Genomic DNA, 16,088 nt, shown 5'->3' on the forward strand with positions numbered 1-16,088 from the left:
TTTTAGCAGTGCAGCTAGCATGGGGCCATCATGCTTATGACTTTGTTTTAAGATTTATTTATGTCACTAATGAGACTTAACATATGTATTAATGTGACTTCAGCTTTCCTATCAAGTTGATAAACAGATCCGTGTGACCTTTCAGTAACTTAATGTCATAACTATAAATAATCTGACTTTAATGGACTATTCTAGTGAGCTATTTTCCCATCAGCCCTAAGGCACATTGTCTCACTGAATCAAGCAAATGGAAGATTGTGGAATACTGATAGTGACCTTGGGCCCTTTCAACATCTGAATGGGAATTACATCATCCAAGGCCCCATGTTGCAGCAGAGTTTGATTTTGATCTTATATCCTGTCTCCCTTCATCAAATCTCATGATGATACAGTACCATCCCATTTTCATTCTCTCTGTTTTGTTTATTTTCTTCCTCCTTATCATTTTTCATCTTGCTTTTCACATCATTCATCATCTGTTTTTTTTTTTCCCTCCTGTCATATTGTACTTTTGATGTTTCATTTTGCATCACCCACTGTTGTACCTCTTCATCTTTTATTCTTTCTTCTCTCATTTTCATGTCGTGATGCTTCGTCTCCATCGTCTTCCTTTGCTGCTTCTATTTGTTTCACTTACCATCCCATGTAAGATGCTCAGTTCATGCCCTTTACTTTAACATCGTTTATTTGTTGCTTTTCTTGACTGTGTTGCAGTGTCCTCTTAACATATTACCTGAAGACTAACTAATGTGTCTCCAGTCAGTATCGTCATATTATATGCCAATGTGATTGTTAAATGCATAACTTACCCTACATTTTGTTACCCTGTATGTCGTTTGAGTTTAAAAATTCTGCAGAGGACAGACTGGTGTTAGATTCCAAATACAACAGTTTTACAGAGAAAGACTAGGTTACTACCACTATTTTATACCACCATAAAGCCACCGAGGCATATAGGGTTTTTTAAGAGAGGACATTAATAGAGTTCAGTGTCACTTTGAATCAGTTGTGATTTAGCTGGGTCTGGTGTCATCTGTAATGTCAGAACTCTGCCATATGGGGCCTTTGTTATGCCCTGCATCTGATTGGATTCAAATACAGTATAAGGAGTGAAAAGAAAAAATTAATATTGTCCTCAAATGACTATCAACTAAATTTAAACTAACAAACTTTTCCATAATTATCTGAATAAAAATTATGTTTCTAACAACGCACTGAAAATAATCAACTTGTTTAATTATAAATAAAGTATTTTTTAAAATACAAAAATAAGAGAACTGGCTCTGATTATGTATCAGGGAAACTTTTTTATAACAGTATGATGGATAAAATGTGTATGTTATGGCAGTTGGCTGGTTTAGTTTAAAGCTAAATTTTCTTTGTCACTTAAGTTTTTTTTACGCCTGTCCTAAAATTCCTAAAACTCAGGTTGAGTCATAAATTACCAATGAAAAAAAAATGTGCTGTGTAGTATTTGTATAACTATGTATTTGCTCTGAAAAAAACAAAACAAAACTATAGTCCTTATCTGATAAGGGAATCTGATAGCTGAGACTCTGTCAGCCCTGCTCCAAAAACCCAAAGTAGCTTTTCAGTCCAGGTTTGCAACAAAAGCAGGAAGTTTGCACAAACACAACAAAAAGACAGACTTTAGGGATTCATTGTGGTGACCACATTAAAAAACTAAACAAATGGATAATACCATGAACAAAAAGGGACTTATGCTTTGAAAGTGTTTAGTTTGGCGAGAACGATGTACACCTAACCTCACTAATAATTTTTGTTTGTTTGTTGGAGCTTTTAATTTGTCGTTATTATAAATCAGTTTTTTTGTTATTTACATAAAACACCTTTAGTGTCTCCATTTTTATTCAAACTTTGTTTTGGCAAAGCTACAAGTTAAAAGTAATTGTTTTGTGATATATGTTGCCCTATATCTGTTCCAAGTTGCCACTGACCCAGTGCATGGTACATTCTGAGGAATGACCCATGCATTTAAAAGTCAGAAGCATTGGCAGGACTGTAAGCCAGATTTACAGAGGACTAGACTCCTGCCAGTGGCTGACTAACAGCAAGAACACACTTCGAAAAGAATATTGTTAAATGGTTCACTGCACTTTATTACATTTCTCTGTATCAGCTCAGCAAGCTTTAGATAAAGTGACATTGAGGAAAAACTGCTTCCAGCTTTACTTTGAATGAATTCGCCGTTTTGCATTAATCAAACCTATATTTGTGTTGTTTGCTAGGTTTGAATGTCATATTCTGGCTTTGTAACACTTCACACTGAAATATTATCCCTTCCACAGAATCCAAAATTCCAGGAGCCAGTAACTCTGGACTTCCTTGATGCCGAGCTGGAGAATGATATAAAAGTGGAGGTAATGCATGCAGATACAATGATCAGTGTCACTCAAGTACACGCTTTCTAATACCAGATGTTTAACCTCTCCGTATGAGACACAAGACATGTTGTGTCTTGCGCGGTTTACTCAGCATTCCTGATTTGTTAGTATAAAATGATGAGAAACACACTCCGCAACAGACATGTCTGTGTATCTCATGATGCAGATTAGGAGAATGATGATTGACGGCGAGACAGGAGAACGCACCATCAACACACTGGTCAAAACTCAGGATGAGGTAAGTGATATTGATCACGTTACTGCGAATTTTGTTGAAAGTAGATTCATAGATGTAGGTTTGCATTTTCAACACATTATGAAATACCTGTAAAGTTATGAAATTGTGCTGGTGTATCAGAATTGCAAAATGACAATATGTTTTAACAATATTACTTGCAATCTTGTAACAACACATAAACTTTCCATCAGTATCAGTAGAAAATAGGGCTTATAAACATTTTCAGTGGTATTTTAGAATTTGCCATTTCCTTAATTACAATTTTGATGACACATTCAGCCTAAATGAAACACGAGCTGGAATTTTATTTTATTTTATTTTATTTTATTTTATTTTATTTTATTTTATTTTATTTTATTTTATTTTATTTTATTTTATTTTATTTTATCTGAACTTTAAATTTGAACACATAAATAGTAAATGTTCTCTGGTATTTTTCACCACTGCTCATCTCCTTTATAAATGCACATATTGTCTGTGTGTACTGTGTCTGGCAGAGGTACATAGACAGAGGAGTCAGGACCTATACATGGGCGCCAGTCAATGGGACAGATTACAGGTAGGAGATCTTTTATGTTGTTTGATTTGGATTCATCAAGTTGTCTGTATGGCAGCTACCATGGAAAATGCTCCTTAAGCCAACAGGGGTCAGTGTCCTGCTTCCAGGCTTTGTCTGGTTAATTGTGAACTAACTTAAGAGATCTTTTTTTTTTTTTACATTTCACTGAACATATAAAGAAAACTTTACAAAGTTTTGCATTATATAGAGTTTGACTCTCATCTTTTCTGCAGCCTGGCCCTTGTTTTGCCTAAATACAGCGAACACTTCATTCAAGCTAAGCTGGGGGATGATATAAAACAACCCACGTGTGAGTATTACATCCATACAAATAGATAAATGAGATTTCTTATTGTCAGTGTCTCACAGCCTAATTCCCATGCGCACCTTGTTTGCTCATACTCTTAAGTATTCTTTGCTTTGTAATACTTACTGCTAGCTGGAACCTCAGCCACTCCTTTGTATTTGCAGCTCAGATCAGTGAATTCCCACTGTGCTTGTCTTTTGTAGTGTAACCCACTGGTCAGTCGCCCTTCACTCCCACACAAGCTTTTCCACATCCTTCTCCTCTCATATACACAGTCTTTTGATCTTGTCTCTATTTTGTACTTCTTTTCCACTTTACTCCCTTCATCTGGCTTTTCTCCTGGTTCAGAAGAAAACAAAAGCCCCCTCTTCTCATTCACGTCATCTCTATTAGCCAACAGTTTCCTTTATCAAAACTGTAAATATCAACTGATACCATTTCTTCAAGTTAGACTTTTCTTCACCGATATACGGCATGATGATGAATTAGTACCTTTAGCAGACCTGTCAACTTATTTCGGAAGCCTGCTGTTTATTTGGATGCCTTTTCCTTCCGTCTGTATTTGTTTTCTTCATCCTGTTCTTATGTATTGCTGTTGTTCTGTCTGCTTCAGCTGCAAGCTCACAACATAGCAAATACTTATAAGCCACAAGGACAGCTAGTCATACCCAGATATGCTGTTTATGCAACTCTTTGTACGTCTCATTGCTGTATTATTCTTATGTAATTTCTTCTTCTTATCTCTCTTCTGTGTTGAAACGTTACAGCTTCCTCCTGGGGCAAGTATCCACTGCTATATGTCCTCTGTCTTCATCCGTCCATGTTATGCTCCCCTCCCCAAAAGCATGTTTGTTTTCTATTATGTTTGTGTGGTTACATGTCACTCCAGAGAGCTGAAAGAATGGGTTTGGGCGACATAGCTGAAATAATAACTAAAACCTGTTTTTGAAAAGGCAAAATGGTTGGAAAGGTGCGGTACAGATGCAAATAATAAAGAATACAAGGAGTCTGATAAAAGTAATGGGCTGAAACTATTTTAGGTCTTATTTACAAGGTTTTAATTCATTTTGCCAAATGACCTGTGCTGCATGCACTTCTTTTAATTTCTAAGAACGTCAGATTATGGGACTTTGAGGCTCATGGAGAACCTGTCAGTCTGAGTTTCTCACGCATTCATACTGAGGTGTGTTTAGAATTATCTTCCTGCTGAAAAAATTATCCTCTTTTTGTCTGCATGTTTTTTATTCGTATTTCATTGTATTCATTCTTCCCTGTAACCTTGAAACCTAACATTCGTCACACTGGCTCCAAGTCTAAAGGATAATTGATTCAAGATTTCTTTTCACACCTTTACTCATGCAACTAAAAAATTCTTTTAACTTCATCCAAAATGCATTAAAGTTAAGAAGACTGATTTAAAAGTTAAATATTAAATACTAACGTGAGGATCAAGGAAAGGTTTTACTCTGATGAATATACTAAAGTCTCCATCTCTAAATGCTTTTGTAACGGTTACTGGAACCCAAAACCCGTTGTCAGTGGATAGGCTGAAAAACAGAGCACAGGAGACATGATCGTGTTCCTCCAAGGTCTCTCAGCTTATTTTATTGAACACATAAACTCATTCTGCTGTTATATTGTCCAGATTGCACTTCAGTATTTCACTGTACATTTTAATTGTCTCTGTAGATTTATTCATTTGTGCACAAACACAAGCAATCAACATTGGTCCTGTTAACTAAAGTGAGGATCCAGGAAAGATTTTACTCTGATGAACATACTAAAATCTCCACCTCTAAATGCTTTCCATATCTTTATCCTTCTCTGCTGATTTCTAACTCAACAAGCTACTTTAGCAGAACAATCCTAACCTTGGGACATTATCTGGCACCTATATGCATGCTTCTCTTCTTGTTTTCACCCTAAACTAGTACAAAGCAAAAATAATAGACACATTTAGGCAGAGTTGTTGTGTAGTTACCTTTCCTTTAACTATCTGCATTATTTGACGTGCTCATCTATTTGTTTGTGGGGATGGATGGATCAGTGGATGAACTAAATTTGATAGAACCATCAATGGATTAATGCTTGGATCAAATGAGAAAGACTTCTTGGTTAGCTCATAATCATCTATTTTTTGTTGGCTTTTAAGTAACTTTGACATGAAGTTAAACAACATAAACAACTTATGATGCTGTTATTCTAACAAATGAGACTCTAAGTGAGTGTTTCAGCTTTTCTATCACTACTCCTCTGTCATAACAAGCCTGTCACTGTGCCATAAACACTGTCAGCACATTTACAGGCCTGTTAAAGAAGGCAAAACAGAGCCACAGAGCACTCCAGCTGGGGGTCTGGGACTCTAAAGTTCTCCGTACAGCCATATAGAGTTTCACTCTGGAGCCAGACCACCAACTCCTCAATCTGTCTTACCACTTTCATGCAGTAGGTGGTTGCTGCAGCCACTTGCCCTCTTAATAGTCAAGCAAGGCTCTCTAGCCAAGGGTGTGATGGATGAACAGAGATTTCTGTTTTCTTTCATCCATATAGCAGCAGCGCTGCATTTGTTGAATAAATGACCTAATACTTGTGTTGAGGAGATGGTGACAGATAACTAAAGAGCTAGAAAGCGGAGAAAAAATTAAATAGTGTGGAAAGGCACCGGGCTTAGAGACACCCTGCCCATTCTACAGAGACAGAGTGACAATGAATGTGCTTGTTATGTTTTATGTGAAAGACATTGTTTCATCCTGCACCAGATTTCCAGGACCCCAAGGAAAGTCAGCGCTCAGTAATTGCTTTCACAGACTTCAACAGCATGAGTCAATATACTTTAAAGGCAATGTCCAAAAGTCCTTATTTTAAGAGTGGAGTGAATGATGGCCGATGATGCCTGTCATGTCATTTATGAGATAAGAATTACAAGATGGTATTTTAAATGGAATCCAGAGTCAGTAAAGCTTTGCATGGATTTGATACCAAACGTTGTTTGTTAATTCGAGGTTTTCTGTAATCATCCAGTGGTCTCATTTTCACAATTTTTGTTTACAAAGTACACCTTTTTTCATGTTTAAAGTACTTCTGTTTAGGTTATAAGTCACAGCAAAGTATTTTTTTTTTACCCACTGTGGCAAAAATCCACAAATTCCCACACCTTTCCCCAGGTATGACATCATTTGTCAGATGATGAATGCATTTTAATCACCTTCTGTCTCTCTTACTTTTGCCTTTCCCCGACTCTTCCTCCCTGGGGTCACAACAGGGCAAGAAGGCAAGTATTTCTCAGTCAGTTACTCTCTCATGCCTCCCCACTTTTTACTCTATTCACACTCTCTACCTTAATCCATCACCTCATATCTGTCCAGTATGTTTTGTGTCTCTGTGTGTGAGGATGTGGGAGCCTGTTGTGGAATGTGGACTGGTGGCCACACATCAACCAGAACGCATTTCTTAAGAAAAAATGTATTTTTCATGGGCCATTATTTTAAGAGAAGTAATTCCAGATTTATTTCTTGAGTGGGAAAATATATCTTTTGATACAGTATTCCATAATTTGAGATCCATGATGCTAAACAAGGCATCGTGTTTTTTTTCTAAAGCCAAGGAAACGATACAGCCAGAGAGGTTCGATGAGTTCGGTTACACCTACATTGCTCCAAGGTGAGTAATCCTCACATTACTGTACAAAACCCGCATGCAATGGTAAGTAGACAAGTGACAGAGATTCAAACTAATCAATATTGTTTCTTCAGGGAGTACTGCAAGGACCTGAAGCTGTCTCTCAACAACAGCCAGTTTCTCCTTGACTTCAATCATTACTTTGATAGAAACACTCCAGGTGCATGTGAGTCTTCCATCTCTTTCACTGCTATTTCACTTTGGATTTGAACTGATTGCATTTGTTTCATGCACTGTTTGTATTCATGTTTACTGTTTTAGTTTCACTGATAGCTGATAGATAGCTTAGCTACTCCTTAGTGGGAAATGCATGATTTACCGTTAGCTCAAGTAAAATATCAGTCTGTTTATTACTGCTCTGATATCATAATGGTCAGCATCTCAGGGTCAGTGTGGTGGGAGCAGAATGACATCAGGCTGATCGACTCAGTTTCCCAGAAGCCTGATGTTGTCATACTAAACAATGACTCACAGTGTTTGATATGTTATTGAATGGATCTCATCCGTGGTATTGTCTTCGACCATCATCCAGCTAATAGTGCAAAATTTTCTGGATCCATTTTCAGCCAAGGTCTAACCATATATGTTGGCATTAAAGCTTATTTTGCTGCTGTATGGAGTCTTCTTTAAAAAAAATATGGGCATTATTTAAAACATTTAAGAGTTGCTGGAACTGTGTTGTTACTTGAAAGGTAAATGTGCTCAAATAATTTAGTTTTAAGTACTTTTCCTGACACGGAGGTTGAAATTCAGTACCATGTCATCATCTTCCCCCTAACAGCCAGTTCTTCACACAGTATCTATTGTGTTAGTGATAAAGACCCAGCAGGACTCCCCTTCTGGATGATTTGCTGTAAGATACCATGAAATAAATGTCTGTCCAGTTATCGAAGGAATAAAGTTTGTCTGCTATCATTTCCACGTGTGGCTATTACTTCCACCTAGTGAATCATTTGTCTTCCTTTTAATTTTGCCGTTAGGTAACAAACAGATGTAAATCCTTATTTACTGTTCCTTCACGGGGTTTTCACTGGTATTATTCGCCACAAAAAAACATGTGATGTTAATTTTTTCCTGCCCAGTTGTGTTAATTCAACACATCTGGGCAACACATCTTTTAATTACAATAGTTCCCCATCTCTGTGTGATTACTGCCGTGTTGTAATCGCTGGAATAAGTAAATCTATCTCTGCTTTAATCTGTAGGTAATGCATCCCTTGTGAATAGACTGATCCTGGATGCAGGTTTGACAGCTGAACTGGTTAAACTTTGGAGGGAGCAGACAGTGTGAGTGCCAAAAGTTGCAGTATTTTTATGTTTTATATAAATCAAAGATTTAATATTCTTTAAATTGCATAAACTCAGCTCATGAAATGATAAAAGAATAATAGTAATCTCTTATATAAGAATCTGTCTTATATTTGTACATTATTCCCCTGAATTATGTTAGTAAATGCTTATTTCCTTCAGCATTTATTACCTAACAAAGCCAACGTTTTTGTTCTTTACTTTTGATGGTTTGATCTGTTCTTACTTTTGAAATGCAATGAAAGTTTTGGACAAAATGCACATGACACCCAGCACACTTATTCCAGCCAACACATGCTGTTTCCAGAGGAATGCAAAATAATTGCATGATTTCTTTTATTTCATGCCCACGTCTGAAATGATCTAAACATGCATGCACATATCATGAAGGGTGTCTGTTTAACATTAGGACATAAAAGGACATGCAGCTGGTTTTTTGCAGCTTACAAATACATTTTTCCATGTTATCATGAGTCTCATGAACACTGACAAATGATTGACTGTTATGTTTCATGTTCTCAGGGAAGGGATAGTAGCCCGATTTGTTGCCACAGATGGAGGAATCACAAGGGTCTATCCCAGAAGGTACTTTTCCCTCTTTCTTTTAGGTTTCAGCATACATAATGACAAGTCTTCCTCAAATATCTGGTGCCATAAAAGTGAGGGATGAAAATTGACACAGACTGTAATATTCTTAGGTTGAGCGCTTTTGGCTGCTCTGCTTTACCTGCTCCTCTGGGTTTTTATTCAGAACATGGGGAATTAGATTTTTCAGATTAACTCCCAGAGCAGGCCAGGCCAGAACAGGACATGGTTCAAATCCATAAATCGTTTTGCCAAATGCTGCGGATTTTTCTCGGTTTGCAGTTTAAAACAGTGGCCTGAGCTTGGTTTGGAGGTGCCACTTTGTCAAATGAATGAATGTATGACAAAAAACAAAAACAAAAAAAAACAAAAAAAACAAAGAAAAAAAAAAAAATAAAAAATAAAAAAAAAATATATATATATATATATATATATTTTTTTTTTTTTTGTTTAATTTTATTAATTTTTTTTATTTTTATTTAAAAAAATTTTGTCAAACATTTAGTCATGAAAATTATACATGTTAAATATGTTCAAATATTACTCTTATTCCAGTGCGTCCGACTCCTCATGTCATTATATAGCTTGGCTAAAGATCAAAATGCTGAAGTTTAACACAATTTCTTTAGACTTAATACATAAACTGATATGTGGATTATGTCACTCAAACTGATGTCTATGCTGATGTTGTCAGTGCTGCAGAGGAAGGGACTGAGAATCCCGAACCATACGAGTCCAGCTTCTACAAGAGGGCCTTGGATAATGAAATATATATTTTCACGGCTCCGTCTTTCAACAGTAAGCGTATGTTTCTTTGCATGAGGATCTTCAGTGTGGTCTGGAACCGAGCCTGTTCTGTTCACTGCCTTTGGATGTCATCCCAATCTTTCTGGCAATGATCAGACTCTTAGCCCTCTCATATCACTCTGCTTATCCTTCTCCTTTTCCTGCTGCGCTTCATCCCCACCCTCCCTCCTTCCCCTGTATACATCCTGTCATCTCTACTGATCTCTCTAACAGACGCCAGGACGGGCAAATGTCAGTGTTACAGCGACACCACACTTGACAGGATTAACACATGTTCTGGCTGCATAGACTGCATATCCACAGCAGCTAAAATGCATGGAATTTTCTAGGAAAAGTTATATTTTTTACCATTTCATCACTACATCGAGTTAGAGTTATCACTGCCTTACATCCAAACCTGTTTTGAGTTTAATCACCAGGAAAACTGCTTGCTTTCCACTCATGTATCCTCGTCTAAATTGCAGCAGAGAGCAGGGAGCCTGTATCTGAGTCAGGTATTCTAGTAAGCAAAGCAGTGGACCTCGTCATCAACAATGTCACGCTCAAACCAGCAGGTCAGTCTTACCAATACCAGACTGTTGGCTTCTTGTGATGCAATACAAGTGTGTTAACAGCTTCTTTTTTTGTGGTTTATGGTTTTTTTTTTTCTTTAGTGGTGGGGGTGAAACTTAACATCTCATACTGGATGAACAGTTTCATTAATGCTACACTGAAACAGAATGTAAGTTGTGTTAATTCCACTAACTTTTATTGTTTTCAGTAAGGATGCATCAATATGAGATACTGATACTACAAATGTTGTGTACCAATCCAATATTATATGCGTGTAATAATACTCAGTACTAAAAGAAAGTGTTTTGATACAATAGAACCAGATACCATGAATAAGCTACAGCTATCAAAATGAAAACGTTGATGCAAAGAGATTAACCTGTGGAATAAATGTGTTAATTCTTTTGATGTAAAAAAAAAAAACAAAGTTGTAACTTTTGCCATATTAAAAGTCTAAATTTGCTGTCATCTCAGCAAATTTGGGCATATAGGTAGGCTGCCACAGCTATGAACATAATCCACTAAACACCACTGGATCTTCTATTTCAATGAAGATTGTGAGTTATTGAGCCTTACATTTAGAGGATGGCCGCAGGATGACCATATTAATATACACAATTAATAACTCAACAGGTCCCATCTGACATTCTGGTCCACACTCATTACCAGTAAACTGTAATGGGATTTATTAGAACTCATATCAGTTTTCAATATCAGCCAATTCTCAAATTTAGATGTACTTGTACTCTGTTTCACCAAATGTGTTATCAGTGCAACACAAGTTGTCAATATACAGCATCAAACAACTTTAACTATTTTATATATATTCATATTATCAGTGTAGAAAGAAAGCTTTTTTTCTGTTTTAGCATTGTTTTTTTCCCTGTTTCTTGTCTTCTAGTGCAAGGATGAGATTTGTGGCTGCCTGAGGAATGACAAGGTACAGCGATGTAGGATTAAACCCCCCTTTCTGTTCTGCAGTTAGATCTATGTGTTTTTTTAAACAGTAGTGTTTGTTGGTGGTTGTTTTTTTTTAAACTAATATTTTAATCTTTAATCTTATAATCATTATTGTTGTTTTTTTTGGGGTTCTTTTTTTTTTTTTTTTTTTTTTTTTTTTTTTGTTACAGCATGTAGATTGTGTACTATTGGATGATGGAGGATTTCTTGTCATGTCTAATCAAGAGGAGTATATTTCCCAGGTGAGTTTTCATTGGCATCTTATCTTATCTTATCTTATCTTATCTTATCTTATCTTATCTTATCTTTTCTTTTCTTTTCTTTTCTTTTCTTTTCTTTTCTTTTCTTTTCTTTTCTTTTCTTTTTTCTTTTCTTTTCTTTTCTTATCTTATGTTATCCTGTATTACCATCCCCTCTTTGTCATCTGTCTCATGGCTGTCTCATTGCCAAAACAGGTCAAAGTCTGCACTCGTTTCTTCTTCCTTATATTCTGTTTTTTGTCTTTGTCGGAGAAATTCATAAATCTCATATAAGGATGAAATAAAGGCTTTGTGAGTAAGCTAAGCTGTAAGACTAGCCCACTTGCTAAATGTATTCCTGTATTACAGCAGTACAAGCATGTAGAGCAGGTAGAGGAAAGCCTTAGCCACTGGAGGAGGATCAAAGGAAAGGCTGATAGGTTTTAGTCCATCATGGAAGCTGTACCGAAGCATGTCCCCCGTGTATGTAAAAAGTCTGCTCTGCTGCGTTTACTCTCTTTTTGGCTGCCCTCAGCACCTGCCTGTCAGTGGTAGGATATACACTGCACTGGGTTTGGAAATAATTCATGTCAGTCAAGAAAGGACATCTGCTTCCTTTGATCCATTTTACCATCATAAAATCTGACATGTACTTTACCTCCTTCAAGCATTTGAATAAGCACCTTTTTTTTTATCTTTTTTTTTTCACATCGTGAACCATTTGTTGTCCACAAGGACCTTCCTGAACATTTTTTCCTACTCTGTGCTGTCGAAGAAGAATTGTTACGGTGCATATGGAGACCTTTTAACCCCTTCCAAGTTTTCCACTATTTGGTATTTTTCAGACTCATCTTTATTCTATTCAGTTCATTTATTTTCTCATTTAGCAACACTCAACATGGTATAGTTGCAAAACAATCACAGTTGTTTAATTATTAAAAACATTGGGTTCTGATCCTTCACCAGCTACTTGTTTCACACACATTTGGTACTTCTGACAGTCTAAAGTCTTCCTGGGATTTATGCTGAAAGCTTGGCACATCTTTCCTTTGGAAAGTTTTCTGGAAGAAACTTGGTTGGATGTGGAGCATCGGTGATCCACTGACCTTTCCCAAAGGCTCATTGCTTAATCTTTAGAAATGTGTTGTGACATGAATAGGGTGTTTGTCTTGTAAAAAATGGCTTCAACTCAGAGCGTTCTGATGCTTTAGGAGTTTGCATTCAGGAGAACTTATCTTTTTCCTGTTCACCTGTAGTCCCTGTTGTATGAAATTATCCCCAAAACAACATGCTGTTATAGGTGGGATTGTGTCAGATTGTCTGGCATGAATACAAATAGCAAGATAATTAAATCTCTGTTTCATGACATTGGAAAAATGTTCTTTTCAAAGCCATTTAAGTACATTTTTGCCAGCAGTCTGTCATGTTGCTTTAAATAAAGAATTCCTTCTATCTGGTTACCATCAAGCTCTGACCGGTAAAGTGTTGCACTGATGGTTTATAAAATTCTTTTTGTTCAACAAGACAGCTATTTACAAAGCCTGTCACTCCTTTAATTATAGTCAGCAATGGCTTGCTGATTACTGAACAAACCCGTCGGCCCTAATTAGCAGGTTTGGCCAGACAGGCAGATGCAGGAGGTCTGTTGGTCTCTCGTTTCTTATGTTAAATAACTGTTGGAAGATGTCCTACTTTTTACCACTTTTAATGCATTTCTAGCCATCTCCATATCTCTGCCATATTACTATGGCTTTTTGTATTGTATTTCTAGTAGTGTATTTCTACTTGTTTCCAGACAAAATTGAAACTGGTGCTACTTTTTTTTTTTTTTTTTTAAATAAATTTAATAAACTAATTAAATTGCTTTTGTTTTGTCATTAGAGATGCTTAGATTCATAAAAAAAAATTAAACAAATAGAATAGAAACTTGGTATAAAACACAACAAAATGAGAAAAGTACAGTAGTAAGAAAAATGTATTTAGACCTATGAACTGTTTTTAATAAAACACTTCTGAATGGATTATCTTAAATACTTGCATAGAAACAAATGTAGGCTTTTAGACATGTTTTCTATGGCTATGGGAAAATGAAACTTTAACATGTTTCAAATGCCATTCTGCAGAATGTCATGAATGCTTTATACAATTCTTTTACTGGCTCTTAATATATTCTGTGGAATAAAACACCCAGACACACAGTTACGATCATAAAGAACTATTTTTTAGCCACAGGAAAAAACAATTTCAATTGCAACAGAGCGTCTGCCCCCCGCCAAGCCCTGAGCCCAACATCACATCCATCTGGGAGCGCATAAAAAGTGGAAATGTACTGAAACAGCCAAATTCATGACAAAACTGCAAGTTTGCAAAAAGAAAAGCAACAAAAACTGCATGCATTGAATAAAGTTCCTTGCAGAAATTGAAAAAAAATCCAACACCAAATTTAACGTCTGAAATTTGGCACAAAACAATCTGTTTATTTTAAAGAGTTCTGTTTCATGCTGGGCGTATTTCAGATTCTTGTTATTTAAAGTCCAACTCAAATATAATAAACTATAGTGAACATGGGAACATTAACTTTAGTTAATGAATTATATTTCTGCTTAGTTGGATGTTTCTCAGCTTCATGGGGTGAAGTCTGACTCCAGTATAGCAGTTTCTTTGACTACTTTTATTAGAAATCCTTTCTCTGTTTGATTTTTGTCACTCCGAATTTGTCTTTTTTTTGGGGGTTGTTATTGTTTTCTGTTGGTTCTAGACATCAGCCTGACACTGGCTGGCTCAGCACACAAATACAAATTGTGAAAAAGGAAACTGAGTTCTGTAAGAGAAACCAGGACACAGCGGCAGACTTTTTTTTTTGTTTTTACAAGCAAAGATTTACAATGTTTTAACTGCCTGTTTTGCATGTGTGTGTATGTGTGTGTGTGTGTGTGTGTGTGTGTGTATACATATAAACTCTTCAAGATAGGTCAGTTCTTTGGCGAGGTGGATCCGGTGCTGATGATCAACCTGGTCAACACCTCCCTGTACTCCTTCAATAAGACGTACGATTATCAGTCTGTCTGCGACCCTGATAAGGACAGCAAGGCGGCAGCGGGACCTCGCTCCATCTATGTGGTTCGATAACTCACTCACACAAGCTGTCAGAACCCATCACTCCCTCTGGCGTTATTGTTGTTTGCATACTCAGACATTCATCCAGCTGTTTATTATTTTAGATAAATATGTTTCCTTCTCCTTCTCCAGCCTACCGTTGCAGATCTGCTCAGCATTGGCTGGTGGGCCTCCAGTGCTGCTTGGTGAGGATACAGATTGGGGGGGGGGGGGGGGGGGGGGGGATTGTTTTTTTGTTTTTTTTTTATCATTATTTTATTGTTCATTTATTTCATCTTATTTGAGAGTGGGAGTACACTTGGCTTCAAGGTAGGAGTTTTTACAGGAGTTGTAGAGAGATGAGGCGTGTTGGGTCAGCGTAGGACTGAGACAGTTACGCAACATTACACCGCATCATTTTCTGCATGGCTGTCCAGCTGCAACATAACCAGCCTTCAAACAGACAAGCTAATACGCACCATGACATTTCCATCATAAGGGACTCTCACCTTAGCTTTCAAAAGCAGCTATTGGTTGTTTACTCTAAATAGACTGAAAATGCTTCAAAGATTTGTCAACTTCTAAGTGACTCACTTTTTCTCCTTTTTCTGTGACTTAGGTCAATTCTTCAGCAGCTGCTCTTCGGCCTCATGTTTCCAAATCTTTTAGAAGCAGGTGAGCAACATATTCTATAACTCTGTATTTGACTTTCCAGACTGTATTAATATCAAGCATTCGCATTGCGTTGCAGCCACAGCACTTCCCAGTTCCAGCAGCTTTACCTGTTAGAAAGCATTTAAACCTTAAGCCCGCCACACACAGTTTGCATTAAGGAGGAAATTACTGTTTGAGACCAATTGTTTTTCATTCCTGACATTTAACTCTCTTATTACTGCCATAAAATTGGGCATTTTAAATGGGGATCACTTTTTAAATCAGTGAAGAAACTGGATTATAGTTTTGGCTCTTCCACGCTGCCTGCTCGCTTATAGTCCCGCTATGTCTTTTTTTCCTTTTTTTTTTTCCTTTTTTTTCCTTTTGTAACTTCTGTCATTACCTAATATGTGTTTAATTTGCAGTGGAATCAGCAGAAGATGACATATCAGATGCCATGTTCAAGGAAAGCTGCATCACAGAGCAGACTCAGTACTTTTTTGACAATAATGAAACATCTTACTCGGGTGTCCTGGACTGTGGAAACTGTTCCAGGTACGTCCACATTTGTTTAAAAGTGCATTCGATCTAACTGTGATCCCATCTCAGTGAACCTTTTGGCTCGTCCTGTAAATGGGTTTGTGCTGTTTGGCTTTTGAACCTTTTATATCTCACTAAACGTCCTCCTGTTTAGCGGTCC

At 36.9% G+C, this 16,088-nt stretch overlaps 1 protein-coding gene across 1 annotated transcript in view; it reads left to right on the plus strand.

The window, feature by feature from the left end:
* The window catches only part of LOC306770658 (voltage-dependent calcium channel subunit alpha-2/delta-1), a gene marked incomplete at both ends in the record, with an annotated part of 67,789 nt that overhangs the window by 47,704 nt on the left and 3,997 nt on the right, over positions 1-16,088 (plus strand). Inside the window, 17 exons of the mRNA XM_079259551.1 lie at positions 2,310-2,381; positions 2,572-2,643; positions 3,141-3,202; positions 3,436-3,512; positions 7,109-7,169; positions 7,262-7,353; positions 8,393-8,474; positions 9,018-9,080; positions 9,775-9,878; positions 10,352-10,441; positions 10,541-10,608; positions 11,341-11,379; positions 11,570-11,641; positions 14,606-14,758; positions 14,888-14,940; positions 15,354-15,409; positions 15,814-15,943. Of these exons, the coding sequence (XP_079115677.1) occupies positions 2,310-2,381; positions 2,572-2,643; positions 3,141-3,202; positions 3,436-3,512; positions 7,109-7,169; positions 7,262-7,353; positions 8,393-8,474; positions 9,018-9,080; positions 9,775-9,878; positions 10,352-10,441; positions 10,541-10,608; positions 11,341-11,379; positions 11,570-11,641; positions 14,606-14,758; positions 14,888-14,940; positions 15,354-15,409; positions 15,814-15,943 (1,346 nt within the window). The remainder of the gene's footprint in view (positions 1-2,309; positions 2,382-2,571; positions 2,644-3,140; positions 3,203-3,435; positions 3,513-7,108; positions 7,170-7,261; positions 7,354-8,392; positions 8,475-9,017; positions 9,081-9,774; positions 9,879-10,351; positions 10,442-10,540; positions 10,609-11,340; positions 11,380-11,569; positions 11,642-14,605; positions 14,759-14,887; positions 14,941-15,353; positions 15,410-15,813; positions 15,944-16,088) is intronic.

Source organism: Telmatherina bonti (assembly GCF_933228915.1).
Source record: "Telmatherina bonti genome assembly, chromosome: 2".
Taxonomy (NCBI): Eukaryota; Metazoa; Chordata; class Actinopteri; order Atheriniformes; family Telmatherinidae; genus Telmatherina; species Telmatherina bonti.